Source organism: Prionailurus viverrinus, chromosome D2 (genome assembly GCF_022837055.1).
Source record: "Prionailurus viverrinus isolate Anna chromosome D2, UM_Priviv_1.0, whole genome shotgun sequence".
Lineage (NCBI taxonomy): Eukaryota > Metazoa > Chordata > Mammalia > Carnivora > Felidae > Prionailurus > Prionailurus viverrinus.
The window spans coordinates 30,087,513-30,110,308 of record NC_062571.1 but is presented as its reverse complement, the minus strand read 5'-3'; the positions used below and the strand labels follow the sequence as shown (position 1 = coordinate 30,110,308).

General features: G+C 36.6%; 1 protein-coding gene across 11 annotated transcripts in view; it reads left to right on the top strand.

Moving 5' to 3' along the window:
* Positions 1-22,796, top strand: part of RUFY2 (RUN and FYVE domain containing 2) — a 49,685-nt gene that overhangs the window by 14,421 nt on the left and 12,468 nt on the right. For 9 of the 11 annotated variants that reach the window (XM_047824542.1, XM_047824541.1, XM_047824543.1 and 6 more), the window contains 8 exons: positions 2,674-2,743; positions 5,201-5,302; positions 5,443-5,559; positions 7,121-7,288; positions 8,409-8,506; positions 10,894-11,013; positions 20,126-20,255; positions 20,676-20,770. In XM_047824542.1, the coding sequence (XP_047680498.1) occupies positions 2,674-2,743; positions 5,201-5,302; positions 5,443-5,559; positions 7,121-7,288; positions 8,409-8,506; positions 10,894-11,013; positions 20,126-20,255; positions 20,676-20,770 (900 nt within the window). Of the gene's footprint in view, positions 1-2,673; positions 2,744-5,200; positions 5,303-5,442; positions 5,560-7,120; positions 7,289-8,408; positions 8,507-10,850; positions 11,014-20,125; positions 20,256-20,675; positions 20,771-22,796 lie in introns of those variants that run through there. The other 2 variants (XM_047824536.1, XM_047824544.1) reach the window with 2 other exon arrangements.

Here is a 22,796-nt window from a genome sequence, read left to right as displayed (position 1 = left end):
GAATCGGAAACAGGCTCCAGGCTCCGAGCCATCAGCCCAGAGCCCGACGCGGGGCTCGAACTCACGGACCGCGAGATCGTGACCTGGCTGAAGTCGGACGCTTAACCGACTGCGCCACCCAGGCGCCCCTATTTGTGCCTTTTTTTAAAGGAGTTTTAATGTTCATATGAAATATGTATGTATGTATGTGTATTTAGTAATTTATATTTCTGAGATTGAGATTATATTTCTAGATGCAACTTTGTATTCCTTATTTATTTAATTTTAAACCTTTATTCCCTTTTGGGAGCAGGTAATGTATTCACATGGTTTAAACTTCAAAAAACACACCCAAAAAAAGTCTTCCTTTCACCTGAACAACTACCTGGTTTCCCTTTTCAGGAATCATTAATAAGTTCTTGTGTACGCTTCCAGAGATACTTTATACAAATAGACAAGAATATGAATATATATTCTTAAAGTTCTCACCTTCCTCTCTTTTTTTTTTTTTTACACATAAAGTAGTATAACTTTCACACTATTAATTTTTTTTTTTTTTTTTTGAAGCAGAGAGAGAGAGGCAGAGCATGAGCGGGGGAGGAGCAGAGAGAAAGGGAGACACAGAATTCGAAGCAGGCTCCAGGCTCTAAACTGGCAGCACAGAGCCCGACACGGGGCTCAAATTCACAAACTGTGAGATCGTGACCTGAGCTGAAGTCGTACGCTTAACCGACTGAGCCACCCAGGCGCCCCAACACACTATTCTATACTTCAGTGTTTTTATTCAGTTTATCTTAGAGTCTATTCCATTTGGTTCAGAGAGTTTTTCTCATTTTCTTTTAAATTATGTGTATTAAATCATTTACAGCAATACTAGTGCCTTATTTTTGTACATTTTATGTATTTAAAAATGTTTCATTGTTTTTCTAATTAGAAAGTTTTTGTATATTTAGAATATTTCAAAAACATAGAAAATAGATATAGAAAAAAATAGAACTCATATTATCCTTCATTCAAAAAAACCACTGTGATGATTTATTGTTTTTAAAAGTGCTTTTTTTGGGGTGCCTGGGTGGCTCAGTTGGTTAAGCGTCTGACTTCGGCTCAGGTCATGATCTCACAGTCCGTGAGTCCGAGCCCCACTTCAGGCTCTGTCTCTCTCTCTCTCTCTCTGTCATTTTTTTTTTAATGTTTATTTTTGAGAGACAGAGATAGCACATGAGCAGGGGAGGGGCAGAGAGAGAGGGAGAGACAGAATCCAAAGCAGGCTTGTGCTGTTCTTGAAAAACTCAAGTTGTTTACCTAAGAATATTATATTTATTTATTTATTTTTAAATGTTTATTTTTGAGACAGAGACAGAGTGTAGTGGGGTAGGGGCAGAGAGAGAGACACACACACAGAATCCAAAGCAGGCTCCAGGCTCTAGGCTGTGAGCTGTCAGCACAGAGCCTGATGCAGGGCTCGAACTCACAAACCGTGAGATCATAACCTGAGCCGAAGTTGGACGCTTAACGGACTGAGCCACCCAGGTGCCCCAAGAATGATTATATTTAAAAATGATTTGGGGTGCCTGGGTGGCTCAGTCCATTAAGCATCCAACTTCAGCTCAGGTCACGATCTCACGGTCCGTGAGTTCAAGCCCCTTGTCAGGCTCTGTGCTGACAGCTCAGAGCCTGGAGCCTGCTTTGGATTCTGTGTCTCCCTCCCTTTCTGCCCCTCCCCTGCTCATGCTCTGTCTCTCTCTGTCTCAAAAATAAATAAAAACATTAAAAATGATTCAATATGAATGAAAAAACATTTTTCTTGTTTCACCAGTTAAGCTAAAATACCAACATTTATTTCTGAGGCTGGTATAAAATGTGCTGAAATCTATAGATTTTATTTTAATATATACAGCATATCATGTCTTATTAAAGTTTGAGATGGTAGAATCAAGGCGTTGATAAATAGACTCAATAAAATGTACAATAATGCTCAGTCTTGATCAGTTTAAATAAAAATGCAAAAAACCAAGTTGTTCATGTGGCATAACATGACTTTCAACTATATCTTTGAAAGTCAGGGTGTTTGCTTAGCTACAGGTTGACCAGGTACCTGATGTGTATGTGGTATTCACAGTTCTCAAACTATAGGTGACTTTAGAGGTCTCTAAGTTATTATGAAAGTGGATAGGGGAAACTGAATGAGGTTTGTGTTGGAGACCACTGTGTAAGCGTCATTAAGCCACTTATAAAGTAGATATTTAAAGTTCATCCATTAAAAAGTAATTTTGAATTTAGTTTTAACAATATTTGATGATCTTTGTGTGGAATCCATTTCTAAGTATTATAAGTTAAATGTAAGAAGGACTCTAAGAAGACAACAAAAGTAATGAGCAGCATAAAATGTAATTTTAACAGAAGTGATTCCTTTTCTATAGTCTTTACTGCTGTCCTAGGCAAATGAAGTTATCCAACTTAATGAAATTTCCTACACCCAAAAATTCAGGGCTGTTAACTAACCAGAATTGAAATAAAAACTTAAAAAAAAAAAAACAAAAACAAGGAAAAGAAGGATTAGTTAACCTTCAAAAAAAAAAAAAAATTCAGGGCAATTGGTACTTGTTAGTCAACACATTAAGTCCAAGATAACATACTTTTTTTGCCTTTGTGAGTTTGTGTGATTTGAATGAGTTTTTTCTTTATTAATTTCAGCAGCACAGTCAGCAGTCTCCATTCAAGAGTTGACTCATTAGAAAAGTCAAATACTAAGCTGATTGAAGAGGTATTGTAATCCAGCCGTGGATAATTGTCTTTCATGGACCTAGTATTTGTGAACCTTTTCCATTTTAAGTATGAATATATTAAGCATGTGCATGTGCACAGGCACATTTTCATCATTATGATGGAGTATTTGCAATATTGTTGTAATTGATGATTAGAAGTTCTAGAGAAATCACATATTCTCAGGCAAATTCTCAGGTGAATCTGTGAGATGCTCCTAGAAATTAGCTCCAAAGATGACACTCCTATAAGCTCTTCTATAAATAAATGTTTCTCATTCTAAAATCTGGATGACCTGTATGTAGATAGTGACTCACCTATAGTTTGAAATTCCTGTTAAAATGATACTGTCCTTCTTGTTGTACTATTCAGATTCCTTTTCTTTACAAGCACCACTACATGATCATGTCCACCCTTTCTCCACCCCTCCCAAGTGTAAAACTCATGCCATATGTTCTGGTTTCCTGCGTTGTCAAAGTGGCTATCTGGTGGTCCCAGACCAGAAATTTATCTCTGCTCTCTTTTTAGTACTGTTTGTAAAGTTACTTTAAGATAAGTTCTTTTTTTTTTTTTTTAATCTATCAAATCACAGAGTTACTGCTTTGTATTTTCCGAATGATTTGGGCTAAGAGGGTGAAATCTGTTATGAGTGCTATGAACCCTACTTTCTATGTTAATTAAAATTGTTAGTTTAGAAGTGGCCTCATTTTTCCAAATCAGAGAGCACATGATTATTTACATGATTGCAGTTTAGAATGCATCTTCGTTTTGATGGTTTGGGACCATTTGATAGTTTTTTCTTTAAATCATAAGTGTACTGTTTAATCCCTATCACCTGTTTTGCCCTCCCCCCCCCCCCCCCCCCCCACTTTCGTTCTGGTAACCATCAATTTGTTCTTTCTATAGTTAAGAGTCTGTTTCTTGATTTCTCTGTTGTTTTGTTTTGTTTTTTTTTCTTTGCTCATTTGTTTCTTAAATTCCACATGAATGAGATCATACTGTATTTGTCTTTCTCTGACTGACTTATTTTGCTTAGCATTATACTCTGGCTCTATCCATCATGTCATTGCAAATTGCAAGATTTCATTCTTTTTTATGACTGAATAATACTCCATTGTATATATTATACTACAACTTAAAAAAAATTTTTTTTAGTGTTTACTTATTTGATAGATAGAGAGACAGACAGAGACTGAGCATGAATGGGGGAGGGGCAGAGAGAGAGGGAGACACAGAATCTGAAGCAGGCTCCAAGCTCCGAGCTGTCAGCACAGAGCCCAGCGTGGGGCTTCAACTCATAAACTGCAAGATCATGACCTGAGCAGAAGTTGGATGCTTAACTGACTGAGCCACCGAGGCACCCCATATACCACAACTCTTTTATCCATTCATCAGTCAGTGGATACTTGGGCCACCTCCATAGTTTGGCTATTGTAAATAATGCTGCAATAACCATAGGGATGCATGTATCTCTGAATTTGTATTTTTGTATTTTTTCTAGTAAATGCCCGGTAATGTGATTACTAGATGGTAGGGTAGTTCTATTTTTAAGTTTTTCAGGAACCTGCATACTATTTTCCCCAGTGGCTGAGCCAGTTTATATTCCTACCAACAGTGCCTGAGGCTTCCTTTTTCTCCACATACTTGTAAACACCTGTTGTTTCTTGTGTTTTTTATTTTAGCCATTCTTACAGGTGATTTTAGCCATCATGGTTTTGATTTGCATTTCCCTGATGATCAGTGATGTTGAGCATCTTTTCACATTTGTTGGCCATCAGCACCATTTGATAGATAGATGGGGACCATTAGAGAGAGCTGCTCACTAGTTTGTGCCTCTTCTTGGCCTTAGGCTCACTCTAAAGTTCAAGTTATATCCCTGATGAAGTGTTCAGAAATTTATGTGCAAGCCAACATTAGGGGTAGGCCCTGCTTTCCTTTCCTGGAATCCCTCTTTTCATTCTAGGCATCAGAGCCAAGCCACTCAGTCATTCATGGTTACCTCTGATGTCGAGAAATGTCTCATATTTGTGATGGTCACTCAGTATTATTCCTGTATTTCAGAGAGTGTCCTATTTGGTTATTGTGAAGGTCTGTATCACATTTTCAGTGATCGCACAGCCTTCTTTCCTTGTAGATCTTGTCTTTACACAGATCTTTACAGTCTTATTGTTTCCTGGCACTTTGTATTCAGAAAATATTATAAATCAGATAAGCATAATATGTTTTAACTAACATATTTTGACTAATAAAAGGAAATAGTAGAAATAAGAGTATAATTTTTTTACTGGTATCTTGGGATAATAGCGTATTTTTCTTACGAAAACTTCTGTACATGTGAGACATTTGACTAGTTTTAGGATTTTATATTTTGTTGTTTATAGCCATGAACATAACCTGTAAAGCAAGTATAAGTAATGGTGTTTAAATTCTTTTTCTTGCCCTGTTTTGTAATTTTTAGTTAGCAATAGCAAAGAATAATATCATTAAACTCCAAGAAGAAAATCATCAATTACGAAGTGAAAATAAATTGATTTTAATGAAAACACAGCAGAACCTAGAGGTAAGTATAGACTGATTGCAAACAGACCATCTTATGTCAGAAATTGCCACTTTGGAGGACTTGTGCATAGACTGGATATTTATTTCTGTGCTGTATTAATAGTAGTGATTAAATAGTAAAAACTTATGTTTTCTTTCTAGGTTACCAAAGTAGATGTGGAAACTGAGCTTCAAACATATAAGCATTCTCGGCAGGGGCTTGATGAAATGTACAACGAGGCCAGAAGGCAGCTTCGAGATGAATCTCAGTTAAGACAGGTAGGTATTATTAGCAAAAATAATAATAATCATAATAATTTGCCCTTAAGTACCATTTAAAATCTCTTCTTTAACCTTATCTTCTTGGGTGGTATAGAAATCTCACCAGCTTGCAACTCCCTCAAGTTCTTTTAAGTTCCTACTTTATCAATTGTTTTTTAAAGTGTTTTTAAAATTTTTTTAAGGTTTATTTATTTTGAGAGATAGAGTGAGCAGGGGAGGGCAGAGAGAGTGGGAGAGAGAGAGAATCCTAAGCAGGCTCTGTGCTGATAGTGCAGAACCTGATGTATGGCTTGAACTCATGAACTGTGAGATCGTGACCTGAGCCAAAACCAAGAGTCAGACACTTAACTGACAGAGCCACCCAGGTGCCCCTTTAAAGTGTTTTTAAACTGTGAAATGAGTGGATTGAGTGAAATGAGTAAAACCATATTAAAGTTTTTATTTATTTATTAAAAAGTTTTTTTGTTTAATGTTTATTTTTGAGAGAGCATGAGTCGGGGAGAGGCAAAGAGAGAGGGAGACAGAGAATCTGAAGCAGGCTTCTTGGTGAGAGCAAAGCCTGACGTGGGGCTTGAACCCACAAACTGTGAGATCATGACCTGAGCCCAAGTCAGACGCTTAACTAAGCCACCCAGGCGCCGAAAGTTTTTATTTATTTATATATTTATATATTTATTTGAGAGAGAGCACCAGTGGGGAGGGGAAAGAGAGAGAAGGAAACAGAATCTCTAGCAGGTTCCACACTGTCCCCACAGAGCCCCAGGCAGGGCTCAAACCTATGAACCGTGGGATCATGACACGAGCTGAAATCAAGAGTCAAGCTTAATGGACTGAGCCACCCAGGCACCCCAGTAAAATCGTGTTTAAAATTAACTTATTTTGGGAGCACCTGGCTGGCTCATTCGGTAGAATGTGCGACTCTTGATCTTGGGGTCATGAGTTCAAGCCCCATGTTTGGCATAGAGGTTACTTTTAAAAAATTAACTTATTTTTTAACCTTTTAAATTGTTCTAATATCTATAGAAAAATACAAATGTACACCTTAATGGGTAATAACATTAATACCTATGTAATCACCACCCAGGTCAAGAAAAGAGTGTTGCCAGCCTTTCTATCCCTTTTGCTATATATCTGTTATGCTATTTATTTATATTAGGAAAATTCTTTTCATTCTGATATAAAATTCTTGAAGAGAAGAAATTAAAACTATGAGGTGGGATTTTTGAGTTATCTTTGGCCTTCACTTGTGCTGACTGCTTTTTTTCTTTGATTAAGGAAAATTAATACCGAATTAATGAGGCATAAAAATACTTAATTCTTGAATTAGTAGAATAATGATAATTAACAGAATCTAGAAAATACTTTCATTTTAGCAAAATATGCAGTTGAAAATATTTGGAATTTTATGTTGTTATAGGACCTGGTTGATTCCCTTTAGTGGGGCTTATACTTCAGAAGAGTACTGTGCATATTGAATAGAAAATCTTTTGTGTTCTTATTAACTGTTGTGTATCTGATTTTTGACAGTGTGTGAATTGAATATATATTGAAATTGCAGGATGTGGAGAATGAGCTAGCAGTACAAGTTAGTATGAAACATGAGATTGAACTTGCCATGAAGTTGTTGGAGAAAGATATCCATGAGAAACAAGATACTCTGATAGGCCTTCGGCAACAACTAGAGGAAGTTAAATCAATTAACATAGAGATGTATCAAAAGTTGCAGGTAAGGATCATTCTTAAATTCTTGGAATTTCTTGAGTTGAATGGAAATTGAAAATGACTATTTGTATGAAGCATCTGGTTTTTAAAGGGATGAGTCATTTTTTTTTTTTTTTTTTTTTAAATTTTTTTTTTTCAACGTTTTTAATTTATTTTTGGGACAGAGAGAGACAGAGCATGAACGGGGGAGGGGCAGAGAGAGAGGGAGACACAGAATCAGAAACAGGCTCCAGGCTCCGAGCCATCAGCCCAGAGCCCGACGCGGGGCTCGAACTCATGGACCGCGAGATCGTGACCTGGCTGAAGTCGGACGCTTAACCGACTGCGCCACCCAGGCGCCCCAAAGGGATGAGTCATTTTAACTGTGCCATATTGGTAATCAAAACCAGTGACTTTTTTTCTAAATGGAAGCTTAAGAAATAGAGCAGACTATTTCTTAAGTAAGGTATCAACAAAAAAATCACCTACCTGATTTCCTTTTAAATGCTGAAAGGTTAAGTATGAAGATTAAATCTTTTGGGAAAATTCACCCTAAATATGCAGGACATTTTTGTGAATTCTTTATACAGTATAGTCCTGAGAAAGATTTAGATTTTTTTAAAAGATTTTATTTTTTTAGGTAATCCCTACACCTGATATGGGGCTCATACCTACAACCCCAAGATCAGAGTCACATGGTGTACTGACTGAGCCAGCCAAGGGCCCCAAGAAAGATTTAATTTTAATTGAAATGCTTTCCTACAATAATTGTTACAAATTCTCTCATAAAGGGACATCACTGTTTAAGTAGTTTGGTGCCAAAAGCTCTTTATATTTAATTTGAAATACTTTACATTGAAATTATCTTACATAGTTTACAAGAGTTTATTTTGTTGTTTTCCAAAAAAAAAACACTGAAGGCAAAGAGTGTGTGTGTGTGTGTGTGTGTGTGTGTGTGTGTGTGTGTGTTTCTTTATTACATTTTAATTGCAGACTAGTAGTCTACTGCTTTACTTTATATCATAGGAGTATTTTGATCTACTGTTCATTTCAAAGTAAAAATTCCATAGTGAAATGGTATACAAAACTTAAAAGTATTCAGGTTGAAAATCAAAGCCACTATAGTTTTTCTTTTTTCTAAATAGAGTTCTGAAGATGGCTTGAAAGAAAAAAATGAAATAATTGCCCGACTAGAAGAAAAAACCAATAAAATTACTGTAGCTATGAGGCAGCTGGAACAAAGGTACAGAACCTCCAGTCTTAGTTTCTTTTTTTCCTTTTTTTCTCCCTTTTCTTTATTCAACTCTGACAGCTGCCACAAAAACCATTAGGAAAATTTAGTTTAGGACCTTCCCCCTCACCCCCCCAGTAGGATTTTGCCTTTTTTGTTTTGGTTGTTGCATGGAATCAAGTTGCTTTGTATTAGGCTGATTCATTTGAATTTACCATTTTGTGGATTTTCATAAAAAGGTCTGATATTGACAATTTCATGTGGTTCAATTTATTACATAAAACAAATACACAAGCAAAAACTTAAAAAAAGTGAAAAACGAACAAAATCTATGGTGGAATTATCCCTGATTGATTTCCATGCATATTGATTGTCATATCTTTTGTCATTCACCATCTCTATCTGAAATTAGGCCTTGAGTTTGCAGTTTAGTGTTTCTTTGAGCTAGGACCCTCAACTGAAACCAAGAAATAATTTTATTTAAATTGAATTGTTTTATATTGGCATTTTTCACTTTTATTGTTGGAAAATGTAATGTATTTCCATTGATCTGTCATGTTGGTGTCAACATATGTCTTATCATTGCTTTCTTTGAATCTACTTATGAAAAACATAACTATTAATGCTTTATTGACATGAATATTCTTTTATTGACATCCTCTTTCTTCTTTTTTCTTTTTTGTTTTCTTTATCCCCATTTTTACATTTTGGACATCTTTATTACCTTTTTCTGTCTTTGATTTCTGTCCATTCCATTATGAAGTGACAATGATTTGTTAACTCAAACTAGGACAATTGCAATGTCATTGGTGAAATACGCCAGCAGTGACACTCAAGACCAGTACAAGCTGGTCAAAGATATATCTTTCTGAAAACCACTTGTATTTAAACAGACTAAAAGAGAATCAACAATTTTATAATATATTAAATAGAAAATAATTTATGCTATTAAGTATTTGAAAAGGGTATTAGGAACCCTATACACTTCTTGATCAGCTGCTATGGTAATACACTGCCATAAAGCAGAGTGGGTGCACTTGGATTTCCAAAAACACATTCCTCAAACCTTGTGCACAAAGGCTGATTTGAGTATTGACCTTTTGGAGGTCAGGATTTTCAAGTGCAGTTTTATCTTTTTAGCTACTTTTTGATGGAAAATATAAACATTGTTTCAAAATAAGTTAACCTTTGGTTTCACAATGTGTTGGCACAAATTTTTTCCCTCTTGGCCTAATGGCTTCTTTACTGATTTTTAAATATGTTTTAAAATAGTTTACAACCCAGATTGGCCATTCTCTTGTGCTTTAGCAGCTCAGTTTTCCAGTTCCCTTAGCCCTCTTCGATGATAGCACAACTTCAAGCCCTACCTCACTCTGAGTTTTATTTCGGTTTCTGTAATCTTAGAGAAATGTGCCCTATCCCCTCACCTTAATGTTTTAAATTTAGATTTAGAGATAACTTGAATGTTACTCTCATTTGCTTAGAAGTGGCATTTATACTTCTAAAATGTGTCAGGGTTGCCCCATTGGTATGGTTTTAGGAAGAAAAGAGGCAATTTTTTGGCTAGTCGAATAGAAATTTTACCTGTGATCCCCTACAAGGAGTTAATGTCTCTTGAATATGTGGGAAATGTTTTCTTATAAAAATATCAAAGTTAAATCTAAGAAATCCTAGATGGGAGGCAGGGAGTGGAGCTAAGCACAGTGAGAAGCAATGACTTAAAATAAAAACAGCAAATGAAAGTCACATTTTTAGCTAATTTTTAAATGTCAGTGATGAACAAAAATGATCTCTAGAGAATGTTGCCAACTAATACCATATTCCTTTGAATCTTAACACGCACATGTGCATACACACACAGAGCTTTTGGCATAATTTAGTAAATGCATAAAGATCCTACAGGGAGGACTTGGCTGTTATTTGAAGTAATTGCAGGTCTTTGCTCTTGGCCTTGTAGCACACTTGATTCCTGGCATACACATCCTAGCATAGTAAATAACAAATGTGGCTCCTTCACCTAGTGTAGACATAAATACTGTGCTTTACATGGTTTTGTAAAAAGGCAGTAATGCACCTATTATACTTTCAAAGTTGATTCATAATGCTCTACATAAGTGGTAAAGGCTGTATTGCTTTGCATTGTTAATTATGAACAAGAAATAAAACAAATTTGAAGATAGTATTCTGGGCATATTATATGTTATGTTGAAAAAAAATCACAAAACAATTTCTAGACATTGTGTGGCTCTTTCACGTTTGAGTTTGTGAGTTTCCCCCCAAACTTTGTTTTCATTTAGAAATGTTTCTATTTCCCCATTTTTCTTTTATTTGTCTTCTTCACCCTTTTACACCCTAGTTCTAGCCTCAGTTTTACCCAAAGTTGATTTGAATTACACCAGATTGCAGCAAGCAGAGAAGGCGCAAATGGAAGCTGAAGATGAAGACAAGAAATATCTACAAGAGTGTCAGAGTAAATCCGACAGTCTGCAGAAACAAATCTCCCAAAAGGAGAAACAGCTGTGAGTATTTTACTCTTGGAAACAAATACTTGTATTAACATAATTTCCACTGCCCCTTTTTTGCACATCAAGATAGGATACCTATATTTTCGTTAATGATTACAGCTAGATTGTGGAGTTCTCCTTGGGAAAAAAAAGTTAGAAAACATAATTATGATAAAACCTATGTTTCCAGATACTGAGTGTAATAGGCCTTTATAACTCAAAGGAACTTACATTATCATAGAACATGATGTTTTATGAGAATATTTTTATTAGTACTTCATATGATAGATCTGTATATCACCAACTAGGAAGGATGTCAGTATATGTCATTGGACTGAAGAAAAAAACAAGTTGCAGATAGTATGTGAAATATCCCATTTTTTATAAAATTAAAACCATATACATATGTATATTTACATATACATAGAAAAGAGTTCAGGGGTGCCTGGGTGGCTCAGTCGGTTAAGCGGCCGACTTCGGCTCAGGTCACGATCTCACGGTCCGTGAGTTTGAGCCCCGCGTCGGGCTCTGTGCTGACACTCAGAGCCTGGAGCCTGTTTCAGATTCTGTGTCTCCCTTTCTCTCTGCCCCTCCCCCATTCATGCTCTGTCTCTCTCTGTCTCAAAAATAAATAAATGTTAAAAAAAAAAAAAAAAAGTTCAAAGAATTCAGATTCAGGTTCAAAGAATTCAGATTCACTCAGGGGAGTGATGGCAGATTAACAGGGGTATTTTAGTTTTTACTTTATAAACATCAGTATTTATTCCCCAGTAAGTATGTGGGGAAAAATTAACAACAATAGGAAATAGTTATGTATCATATTTAATAGATCATTAAGACTACATGCCATTTATGATGTGTAACTTGCTAAGCTGCAAGATTCAGTGATTGAAGTGATAAGTTCTTCCTCTAGTCTTGCTCATTTTCTAATAGTTCTGTCAGTTATCGAGAGGGCATTTCTTGAATATCCCATCTATAATTGTAGATTTGTGTATTTCTACTTTTAGTTCTATCAGTTTTGCTTCTTGTATTCTGATTCTGTTTGGTGCCAACACATTTAGGATTGCTGTGTCTTTTTGGCGAATTAATCTTTTTATCATTTTGTGATATGCCTCCTTGTCTCTGATAATTTTCTTTACAGGATATTAATAGAGCCACAGCTGCTTTCTTTTGGTTAATGTCATGTAGTAAACAAAAAATTAATGTTTGCATTTTTCAGTCTTTAAACTTTTGGTCTAATATTTATTATTATCAGTATATTTGAAGTAAGTTTCTCATAGTTCACGTTTTTTATCTGTTCTGACAATCTTTTTTTTTAAAGTTTATATTTGAGAGAGAGCGAGCATGCACATGTACAAGTAGAGAGGGGCAGGGAGATAATCCCAAGCAGGGTCCACAGTATCAGTGCAGAGCCAGACACAGGGCTTGATCCCATAAACTGTGAGATCATGACCTGAGCCAAAGTCAAGAGTTGGGTGCTTAGCCGACTGAGCCACCCAGGTGCCCCCTGACAATCTGTTTTAACGATGTATTTAGTCCATTTACATTTAGTGTAATTGTTGATATGAGAGCTTAAGTCTACTATTTTATTGTTTTTTTTCTCATTCCTTTATTTCATTTTTCCTGCCTTCTCATGGGTTGAATATAACTTAGAATTCCTATTTATCTCTAGTGCTTTTAAGTGTATTCCTTTGTATAGATATTCTAGTGATTGCTCTACTTTCTTGTATGTTTGCAGCTTTTCACAGTCTACTGGTGTTTTACTACTTTGAATGAAGTGTGGAAGTCTTACCTCCACTTGGATCTTTTTATTCACTTCCCTTTATAAATTTTTTTTTTGAGAGAGAGAGCGAGAGCAGTGAGAGAGGGAGACACAGAATCTGAGAGAGGCCCCAGGCTCTGAGCTGTCAGCACAGAGCTGAATGCGGGGCTCAAACCCATGAACCATGAGATCATGACCTGAGACAAAATTGGACGCTCAACTGACTGAGCCACCCAGGTGCCCCTATCCACTCCCCTTCATAACATAAGTTGCTTAAATATTTTCCCTGCATAATATTGAGAACCACATCAGACAGTATTAGAAAGTTTTTATTAATTTTTTTAAGTAAACTCTAAGCCCAGCATGGGGTTTGAAGTCACAACTCTGAGATCAAGAGTTGCATGCTCTACAGCGGAGCTAGCCAGGTGCCCCTACATCAGACAATATTATAGTTTGTGCTTCAACCCTGAAACATAATTCAGAAAACTCTTTGTTATTTCTTCTTCACTCTTGATATTTTAAGTTTTCTTCTTTGTGTCTGGAGAACTTCTTTTGCCATTCTTTTTAGGGTAGGTCTATTGGCAGCAAATTCTATTAGTTGTTTTGTTTCCTCCCATCTGCAGTCTTGATTTCACCTTCATTTCTTTTTTTTTTTTAATTTCTTTTTTTAATTTACATTCAAGTTAGCATATAGTGCAACAATTATTTCAAGGGTAGATTCCTTAATGCCCCTTACCCATTTAGCCCATCCTCCCTCCCATGACTCCTCTAGTAACTCTCTGTTTGTTCTCCATATTTAGGACTGTCTTATGTTTTTGTCCCCCTCCCTGTTTTTATATTATTTTTGCCTCGCTTCCCTTATGTTCATCTATTTTGTATCTTAAAGTCATAATATGAGTGAAGTCATATGATGTTTGTCTTTCTCCGACTAATTTCACTTAGCATAATACCCTCTAGTTCCATCCATGTAGCTGTGTTTGGCAAGATTTCATTCTTTTTGATTGCCGAGTAATACTCCATTGTGGTTATATATACCACACCTTCTTTATCCATTCATCCATCGATGGGCATTTGGGCTCTTTCTATACTTTGGCTATTGTTGATAGTGCTGCTACAAACATTGGGGTGCATATGTCCCTTCCAAACAGGACACGTGTATCCCTTGGATAAATACCTAGTACAATTTAGTAGTACAATTGCTGGGTCATAGGGTAGTTCTATTTTTAATTTTTTGAGGAACCTCCATACTGTCTTCCAGAGTGGCTGCACTAGTTTGCATTCCCACCAGCAGTGCAAAAGAGATCCTCTTTCTCTGCATCCTCACCAACATCTGTTGTTGCTTGAGTTGTTAATGTTAGCCATTGTGACAGGTGTGAGATGGTATCTCATTGTGGTTTTCATTTGTATTTCCCTGAGGATGAGTGATGTTGAGCACTGTTTTATGTGTCGGTTGGTCATCTGGATGTCTTCTTTGGAGAAGTGTGTATTCATTTCTTTCGCCCATTTCTTCACTGGATTATTTGCTTTTTGGGTGTTGAGTTTGAGAAGTTCTTTATAGATTTTGGATACTAACTCTTTGTCTGATATGTCATTTGTAAATATCTTCTCCCATTCTGTCAGTTGCCTTTTAGTTTTACTGTTTGTTTCCTTCACTGTGCAGAAGCTTTTTATTTTGATGAGGTCCCAATAGTTCATTTTTGCTTTTGTTTCCCTGCCTCTGGAGATGTGTTGAGTAAGAAGTTGCTGCAGCCAAGGTCAAAGAGGTTTTTGCCTGCTTTCTTCTGGAGAATTTTTATGGCTTTCTGTCTTACATTGAGGTCTTTCATCCATTTTGAGTTTAATTTTGTGTATGGTGTAAGAAAGTGGTCCAGGTTCATTTTTCTGCATGTCGCTGTCCAGTTTTCCCAGCACCATTTGCTGAAGAGACTGTCTTTTTTTTTTTTTTTTTTTAATTTTTTTTTTTTTCAACGTTTATTTATTTTTGGGCCAGAGAGAGACAGAGCATGAACGGGGGAGGGGCAGAGAGAGAGGGAGACACAGAATCGGAAACAGGCTCCAGGCTCTGAGCCATCAGCCCAGAGCCCGACGCGGGGCTCGAACTCACGGGCCGCGAGATCGTGACCTGGCTGAAGTCGGATGCTTAACTGACTGCGCCACCCAGGTGCCCCTGAAGAGACTGTCTTTATTCCATTGGATTCTTTCCTGCTTTGTCAAAGATTAGTTGGCCCTACGTTTGTGGGTCCATTTTTGGAACCATTTTGGTTCTCTATTCTGTTCCATTTATCTGAGTGTCTGTTTTTGTGCCCATACCATACTGTCTTGATGATTACAGCTTTATAATACAGCTTGAAGTCCGTCAGCTTCATTTCTGAAGGATATTTTCAGAATATCCTTAGAATTCCAAATTGACAGTTCTTTTCTTTCAGCACTTAAAAAGGGTTGAATATTTTCTTTGGTCTCCATAGTTTCTGATGGAAAACACTGTCATTTGAATCCTTGTTCCTTTACCCAAGATTATTTTCTTTTGGATTTATCCTTTTTGGGCTTTGGTCATCTTCTGTGTGTGTGTGTGTGTGTGTGTGTGTGTGTGTGTGTGTGTGTGTGTTTATTTTTGAGACAGAGGCAGAGAATGAGCAGGGGAGGGGCAGAGAGAGGGGGAGACACAGAATCCAAAGCAGGCTGCAGGCTCTGAGCTGTAAGCACAGAGCCCAAGGTGAGGCTTGAACTCGTGAACTGCGAGATCAGTACCTGAGCCGAAGTCTGACACTCAACTGAGTGACCACCCAAGCGCCCCATGGTCATCTTCTTGATACTACACTTTATCTTAGCTAAGAGGACAAGAAGCGATTGGTCAGCTTCTTGAATCTTTAGGTTTATCTTTGACAAATTTGGAAATTTTTAGGCATCTTTTTTCCTACATACATTTTCCAGTCCACCTGCTTTCTCTTCTCTGGAATTCTGATAACATTGAATGTTAGAATTTTTTTTTTTTTTTATAGTCCTGTAAGTTTCCAGTCTATTTTTTCTTTCTTGTTCAAATTGGGTAATTTCTATTGTAGTGTTGTGTGTTTTGTTTCTCATTTTTAAGTAGGCTCCATTCTCAACATGGGACTTGAACTCATGACCCTGAGATCAAGAATTGCTTGTTCTACTGACTGAGCTGGCTGGGCACCCCTCTACGGTAGTGTTTTGAAATCCATTCTTTTATCATCAACTTCATTCTACTGAGCCATTTAGGGTGGTTATTGTAGTTTTCAGTTCTAAGATTTTCATTTGAGTGTATTTTCTTCCTCCTTTCTTTTTTTGCTAAAGCTTCCTGTTTTGTTTCAGGTATGTTTTTAATTGGTCATAGGAGCAATTTTATGATGACTGCTTTGAAATTCTTGTCTAGAATTATCTGACATGGTGGCATCTGTTTTTTCTCATCGAAGTTGGGATTTTTCTTGGGTCTTGTTATGACAAATTTTTTTCAATTGCATTCTGGATGTCTTGAGAATTATGAGACTGCATCTAATTTAATTTTACATTTGAGCAGTTCTCCACTGAAACCACACCAGCAGGGAGAAATATAGACACTGACTCTTTATACCAAGTGAGTATAGCAGAAGCCTAGGACCATTCTGGATGGGATAGAGAAGGGTGCCTAACTATGGGGCAAGGATTGAAATCTATGCTTTCCACTTACTCTCCACTGACACAGTGGAGGAGAGGAGTTGTGTCTTGTTACCATAAAGTAGGAGTGGAAGTCCAGGCTTTCCTCTTGGTCTCTGCTGATAACATCCTGGAGGGGGAGAATTAGAGGTATCTCATTACACTGGGCAGGGGTTGAAATTTAGGTTTTTCACTTGGCTTTCACTTACCCTGTGGTGAAAGTGAGAAATGCCTTGTTACTGATGTAGGGATAAAAGTCCAGGTTCCCCATATAGTCTCCACTAATATAAGGGTGGTAGACATCTCATTACTGCTGAGTGGTAGTGAAAGTCCAGGCTCCCCACTTAGCTTTTGCTGACAGTGGTTGGGGGCCTATGGTTTTCTCCACCTTCCACCTGCTCCAGGGTGGTATTGTCACAGAGTAAATACAGTTTCTAATACTTTAGAAACAGGGTATGTATTGTCACAAAGGTTTCTATCATGCTAGGCTACCTCTTCCCGGTTCTTTAGCAAGAGAGAGGAGGCTTTTCTTGGGGCGTTTTTTTTGTAATCATTTTTTTAAAGTTCCTTTTAACCTACTACAAAAATAACATTTTTCTTATTCTGTAGAATAAGGCTTTAGGCTAAGGAGTATCACCTTAGTTAAAAACTTGCATCATTTGTACATTATGAAACTAAAACCCATCCCCCAAAACAAAAACACTCAGTAAACAAACATTTTCTCTTAATTTTAATACTTCCATAAAAGGATAGCTAGCATTTTCAAGGCTCCCTTGGCAACAAAAATCACAAGAAGCATTTAACTCATCAGGTTTCTTTCTTTCTTTTTTTTTTTAATGTTTATTTACTTTTGAGAGAGAGAGAGAGAGACGGAGCTCAGAGCTCAAGCAGGGGAGGGGCAGAGAGACACAGAATCCGAAGCAGGCTCCAAGCTCTGAGCTGTCAGCACAGAGCCCAACGCCAGCTCAAACCCATGGACTGTGAGATCATGACCTGAACTGAAGTCGGATGCTCAACTGACTTAGCCACCCAGGAGCCCCTAAGTCATCAGGGTTTTTAATGATGTGAAATATTTGTTGTTTAAGCCTGTGCCCTACCAAATGAAAAACATGAAAAGCAAGACTGGAACACTTTTGCCAGTCACTAGAATACAGTTTTAAAATTCTGGTACTCTGTGTTACTGAATCACTTAGACAAATCTGATATTTGTCTGCATTGATGCAGCTATTCCTTGACCAAAGGATGATCCAATTAACACTGTAGGGACCTGGCCCTTCCCTATAGGGCTAACCTATTCAATAAGTCTTGGGTACAACTGTAGAGAGAAGATGTTTGTTTCTGCTGAAGCCATGAAAGTAAGTTTGTCTCTCAGTTGGTGACATTTTGGTAGAGTATGAACATGTGAACATGTGACATTTTGGTAGAGTATGAACATGTGAACAATTTGATTCTCCCTGATGGCTTAAAAAATTGAAATGGTTTCTGTAGAAATGGGCAGCTGGGACTGTGTCCAAGAAAAACAAATTCCCATTTTGGAGAAGTAACTTTATTGATTTCTGACTATGAAAATATTACATGCTGTTGGTTAAATGTAAGAAAATACAGAAAAATGTGAAGAAAATAAAAATTAGAGCAAACTTTTTTAACATTTGGTGAGTATCCTTTTTTCTGGTATGCATAGATGTTTTTTATGTTTTTTAGACAGAGGATCATGCTACATGCTCCTTAGTATTTTGTTTATGGCATTTACTATGTCATGGACATTGTATCATATCAATTAACGTAGGCCTATACCATCATATCAGTTAACCTGAAGGAATCCTTTAGCCTGAAAAATTGTGCTTAATTCTTTGAATTTACATCTTTGAGTATTGGTGAGATCCTTTTATATATCTTTATTTGGTTAGTTACCAGCTCCTATCATCTACTTTTTTCCCTTGGGGTGTTCAGCTTATTAATATTTATTTGTAAGAGCCCTTAATGTATTGGGGCGCCTGGGTGGCTCAGTCAGTTAAGTGTCTGACTTCGGCTCAGGTCATGATATCGTGGTTTGTGAGTTTGAGCCTCATGTCAGGCTTTGTGCTGAAAGACTGCTTTGGATTCTGTGTCTCCTTCTCTCTGCCCATCACCTGCTCACACTCTGTCTCTGTCTGTCTGTCTGTCTCCCTCTCTCAGAAGTAAATAAACCTTAAAAAACATTAAAAAAAAAAAACTCTTTATGTATTTACTCTGGGTATTTCACAGACATTGAAATGTTTTCTAAGTTACTGTTTTTAAACTTTGTTCATAGTGGTTTTTTCATTTAGATATTTAAAATATTCATGTAGTTGTATTTTTCCTTTTTTCTTCCTTTATGGTTTCCAACTTTGGTGGTCAACATGTGTTTTGACAGTATATTTATAATAACTTAAAATTTTTTTCCCTTGCTTTTTCTCTCAGTCTTTTTCTGATTCTGGATGATGAGGCCACTCTGTAGTTTAGTTATTTCACTTTTAGTAACATAAACCTGTTTCTGTATTCTTTTTTTTCCCTTTTAATTGATTTATCTATTTTTGAGAGAGTGAGAGTGGGGAGAGCAGAGAGAGAGAAAGAATCCCAAGCAGACTACACATTGCCAGTGCGGAGCCTGATGCAGGGCTTGAACTCATGAACCGTGAGATCATGACCTGAGCTGAAATCAAGAGTCGGATGCTTAACTGACTGAGCCATCCAGGCGTCCCTGTATTCTTTTCGAATGTATAGTGAAATAGTATTTATAAACAATTTGTAAATTCCATTTAGAGGTATCTCTTCTCTTCATCCTGAATTATAAAATCTGAAATTTACTTCACTGAGAAATAATGTGGCTGTAGATGGAAATGCTAACTTTATGAAGAAACAAAAGTAATCAAAATATTAACACAAGAATATTAAAATGATGTAATATTGTGATAGTGTCAATATTATGATACATTGGAATTAAAATTTAAAGTATTAGAAACTGTAGCATTATCAGCATATGCCTCATCTGTAATACCTACTTATGAGCAATAATTTTCAAAATGATTTCTTTTCGGTATCCTAAAATGTAGGAGTTTGACTACTTTTGTTTTGCCAGCTAGTACCTATTAGAATGATGAGGTGGTGTTTCAGATGTGAATTGGCATTTCCAGGCAGTATGGATTTCCCCCCAGTGTCTCCTTGGTCTTAGATTTATCTTGTAATTGGTCAGCTTTCAGCAGTAGTCTGTAAAGTAACACTTTGTATGAGGGTTGATTTTTCTGTGACTGATGTTAAATTGCTTTAGTGGTGGCTGTACTTCTTATATCAGAAATATAGTTTGTTGTAAAATCTTCCCATGGCACAGAAATGTAAATAATTAAAACCTCACATTTTTCTCCTTGATTCCATTCCCCAGATGTAACTAGTTTTAATCGTGTGATATGCCCTTCCAGGCATTTTCTGTGTTCTTACAGTACTTATGTTTACAGAATTGAAAAATGACATAAATTATTATTTAGCAAGGAGTTTTTGTGGTTGGCAAATAAGTTGATACCTCGGGATCAAAAAACCCTGTGCTGCTGAACTTATTTACCAAAAAATATTTATGAAAGAAAATACCTGAAGAAATGCACAAAAGTGAAAACAATCAACCAAAAAGATGCTGTTACTAAAGAGTACAAACAACTCTCGTGTGATAAATAGCACTAAGCTTCTGTGTATTTGTCATTCAAGGGTGCAACTGGAAACTGATTTGAAGATTGAGAAGGAATGGAGGCAGACTTTGCAGGAAGATCTTCAAAAGGAGAAAGATGCCTTATCTCATCTTAGAAATGAGACCCAGCAAATCATTAGTCTTAAAAAAGTAAATGGTGGTAACTTTTAAAAATTATATCTTTGAAAACTAAGTTACTTAAAAGGAGAAATCATAATTTATATTTATACCAAAGAGACAGAATATACTAGTCATCTTTAAAAATACCAATAAGAAGTGGCTCTTGGCTGACTCGGTTGGTAATATATGCAACTCTTGATCTTAGAGTTGTGAGTTCGAGCCCCACGTTGGTTGGAGAGTTTACTTAAAAAACACAAAACCAGTAAGGAGATTAAATGAATGTGAAATAGGTGATATTTGATGGAGCAGCGATGAAAGAACTTGGACATAGAGTTCTATTTTTTATAAAAAACTAAAGGATATGTGTTCCTAATTATTGTATGTATACAATTTGGAGTTTCTTGTTTATTTCCTTTAAATTGCATTTTCTGTCTTTTTATTGTTTTGAAGGAGTTCCTTAACATCCAGGATGAAAATCAGCAGTTGAAAAAAGTACATCACGAACAGGAGCAAGCTCTTCAAGAACTTGGCAGCAAACTTAGCGAGTAATTTCTCCTTTTTTTCTTGATCTCTGTAATCATTGACTTGTATAAAGGTATGAATGAGTGCCGAACCAAATAGGAAGAAAAGTTTAAATGTAGAAAAGAAAGATATGAACTATTAAGGAAAATCAAAACCAAACAGAAACCTTAAGGATAAACATGCAAGACTGTGGATTGGAGGGATTTTGTTAAAAGTTGTGTTCAGTTTAGTAAATTTAGCTCTAAACATTTCCTGTAGATAAAAGTTAAGACTCTAATTTCTTCAAATTAGAGAATTCAGAAGTCCATTTAATATGTTTTTCCCAGAAAAACAGAAACCAAATTTCCAAACTATCTGGAGAGATCTTCTTCAGACTGTTTTGAGAAGGAGCTAACATTGTGAGGAGTGGAGAGTGTTTTATGCTAGAGTTGGGGCTTAACTTCATACAGCAAGGTTGGTTCTGTTGCAGTGAAGTGTTACTGGGTTCCTAGAAAGACAAGAAGGAGAAATGTTGTTCTTTCTCACACCTTCCTCCTTGTTCCGTGTAGTCTGTGTTTTGGGTTAGCAGCTTCATCTTTGTGCCCTGATAGAACATACTGCCAAGTATCTGAGATAAGCTCTAGAAGGTTTAATTTAGTATTAAATGTATCACTGCCATGTAAAAAAAAAAAAAAAAAAAAAAAGTGTCACCTTTTTTAACACCGAAGAGTAAGAGTAAGAAAGCTACAGTGCCCGTAATCTTGTCACCTATGTAAATCCCTTTGATGTTTTATATGGTTAGGAAGTTTGTACACCTTAGAACAAAACTGTACCTGAGCATCTCGGCCTTTATGTGGATGTGGTTAGTTACATATATGTACCTATATATCATTTGTAAAAATTAAACTCAATAGAAATCATAACTAGAATGGAGACTTCATTGCTAAAGATGAGATTTCTTTAAGAAGTCTTGAAACCAGTTTCCGGTTGCCACAGGAAAGAGTAGTTCACTAAAACCACTAAAGGAAATACCAGTTTTCAAAAAGATAAAGCTGTTGGGGCACCTGGCTGGTTCAGTTGTTAGAGCACGAGGCTCTTGATCTCAGGGTCATGGGTTTGAACCCAGGTTGGAGGGTAGAGTTGGCTTAAAAAAAAAAAACAAAGATAAAGCTATTTTTGTTTCTATCAATTCAAAGAACAATTTGCATTGTGACTCTGATAAGCCAGATTTCAATTCTAATCTGGCATCCACCTAGTGAGCACTTTGACTCAGACCCTATGCTAAGTGTTTATTACTTTATTTCCTATATATTCATTTGACAAATATTAAGCTTGTATTATGTGCCAGGCACTATTCCAAGTGCCAAGTACTCAGCAATGTACAATCCCCACAACAAAAAATACTTTTATGAAGATCATAAAGGCTTAATATTAAAACAGATTAGAATAGGGGTGCCTGGGTGGTTAAGCATTGGACTTCAGCTCAAGTCATGATCTCATGGTTTGTAAGCACGGGTCCTGCTTTGTGTGAGCCCTGCTCTCTCTCTCTCTCTCTCTCTCTCTCTCTCTCTCTCTCTCTCCCCCTCTCCCCCCTCCCTCTCTCCCTCTCTCTTTCTGCCCCTTGCTCACCTGTGCGCACACACTCTCTCTCTCTCAAAAAAAAACCCAAAAAACAAAAAAACCCCAAAACAGATTAGAATAGTAAAATGGGAGTAACTTTTCACCCATCTCCCATGCAGTGCTAAAGACTGTGGAGTTGTAAACTCATGATCATTTGAATGTTCAGATAGCTGAATTCATCACTTTTTTTCTTTTGAAGATTTTATTTTTAAGTAATCTCTACACCCAATGTGGGGTTTGGACCTATAACCCTGAGATCAACAATTGTGTGCTCTACTGACTGAGCCAGCCAGGCGCCCCTGAATTCACTTTTTCCCCCCTTTTTCCTTTAGACTGGTTCATTGTTTCTCAAATTTTATTTTGCATGAAAATTACTGCTCAAAGTTGGATATACTCAACAATCTATACTGAACTTTATGCGCTATTTAAGGAATTTTCAAGAGTTATTTT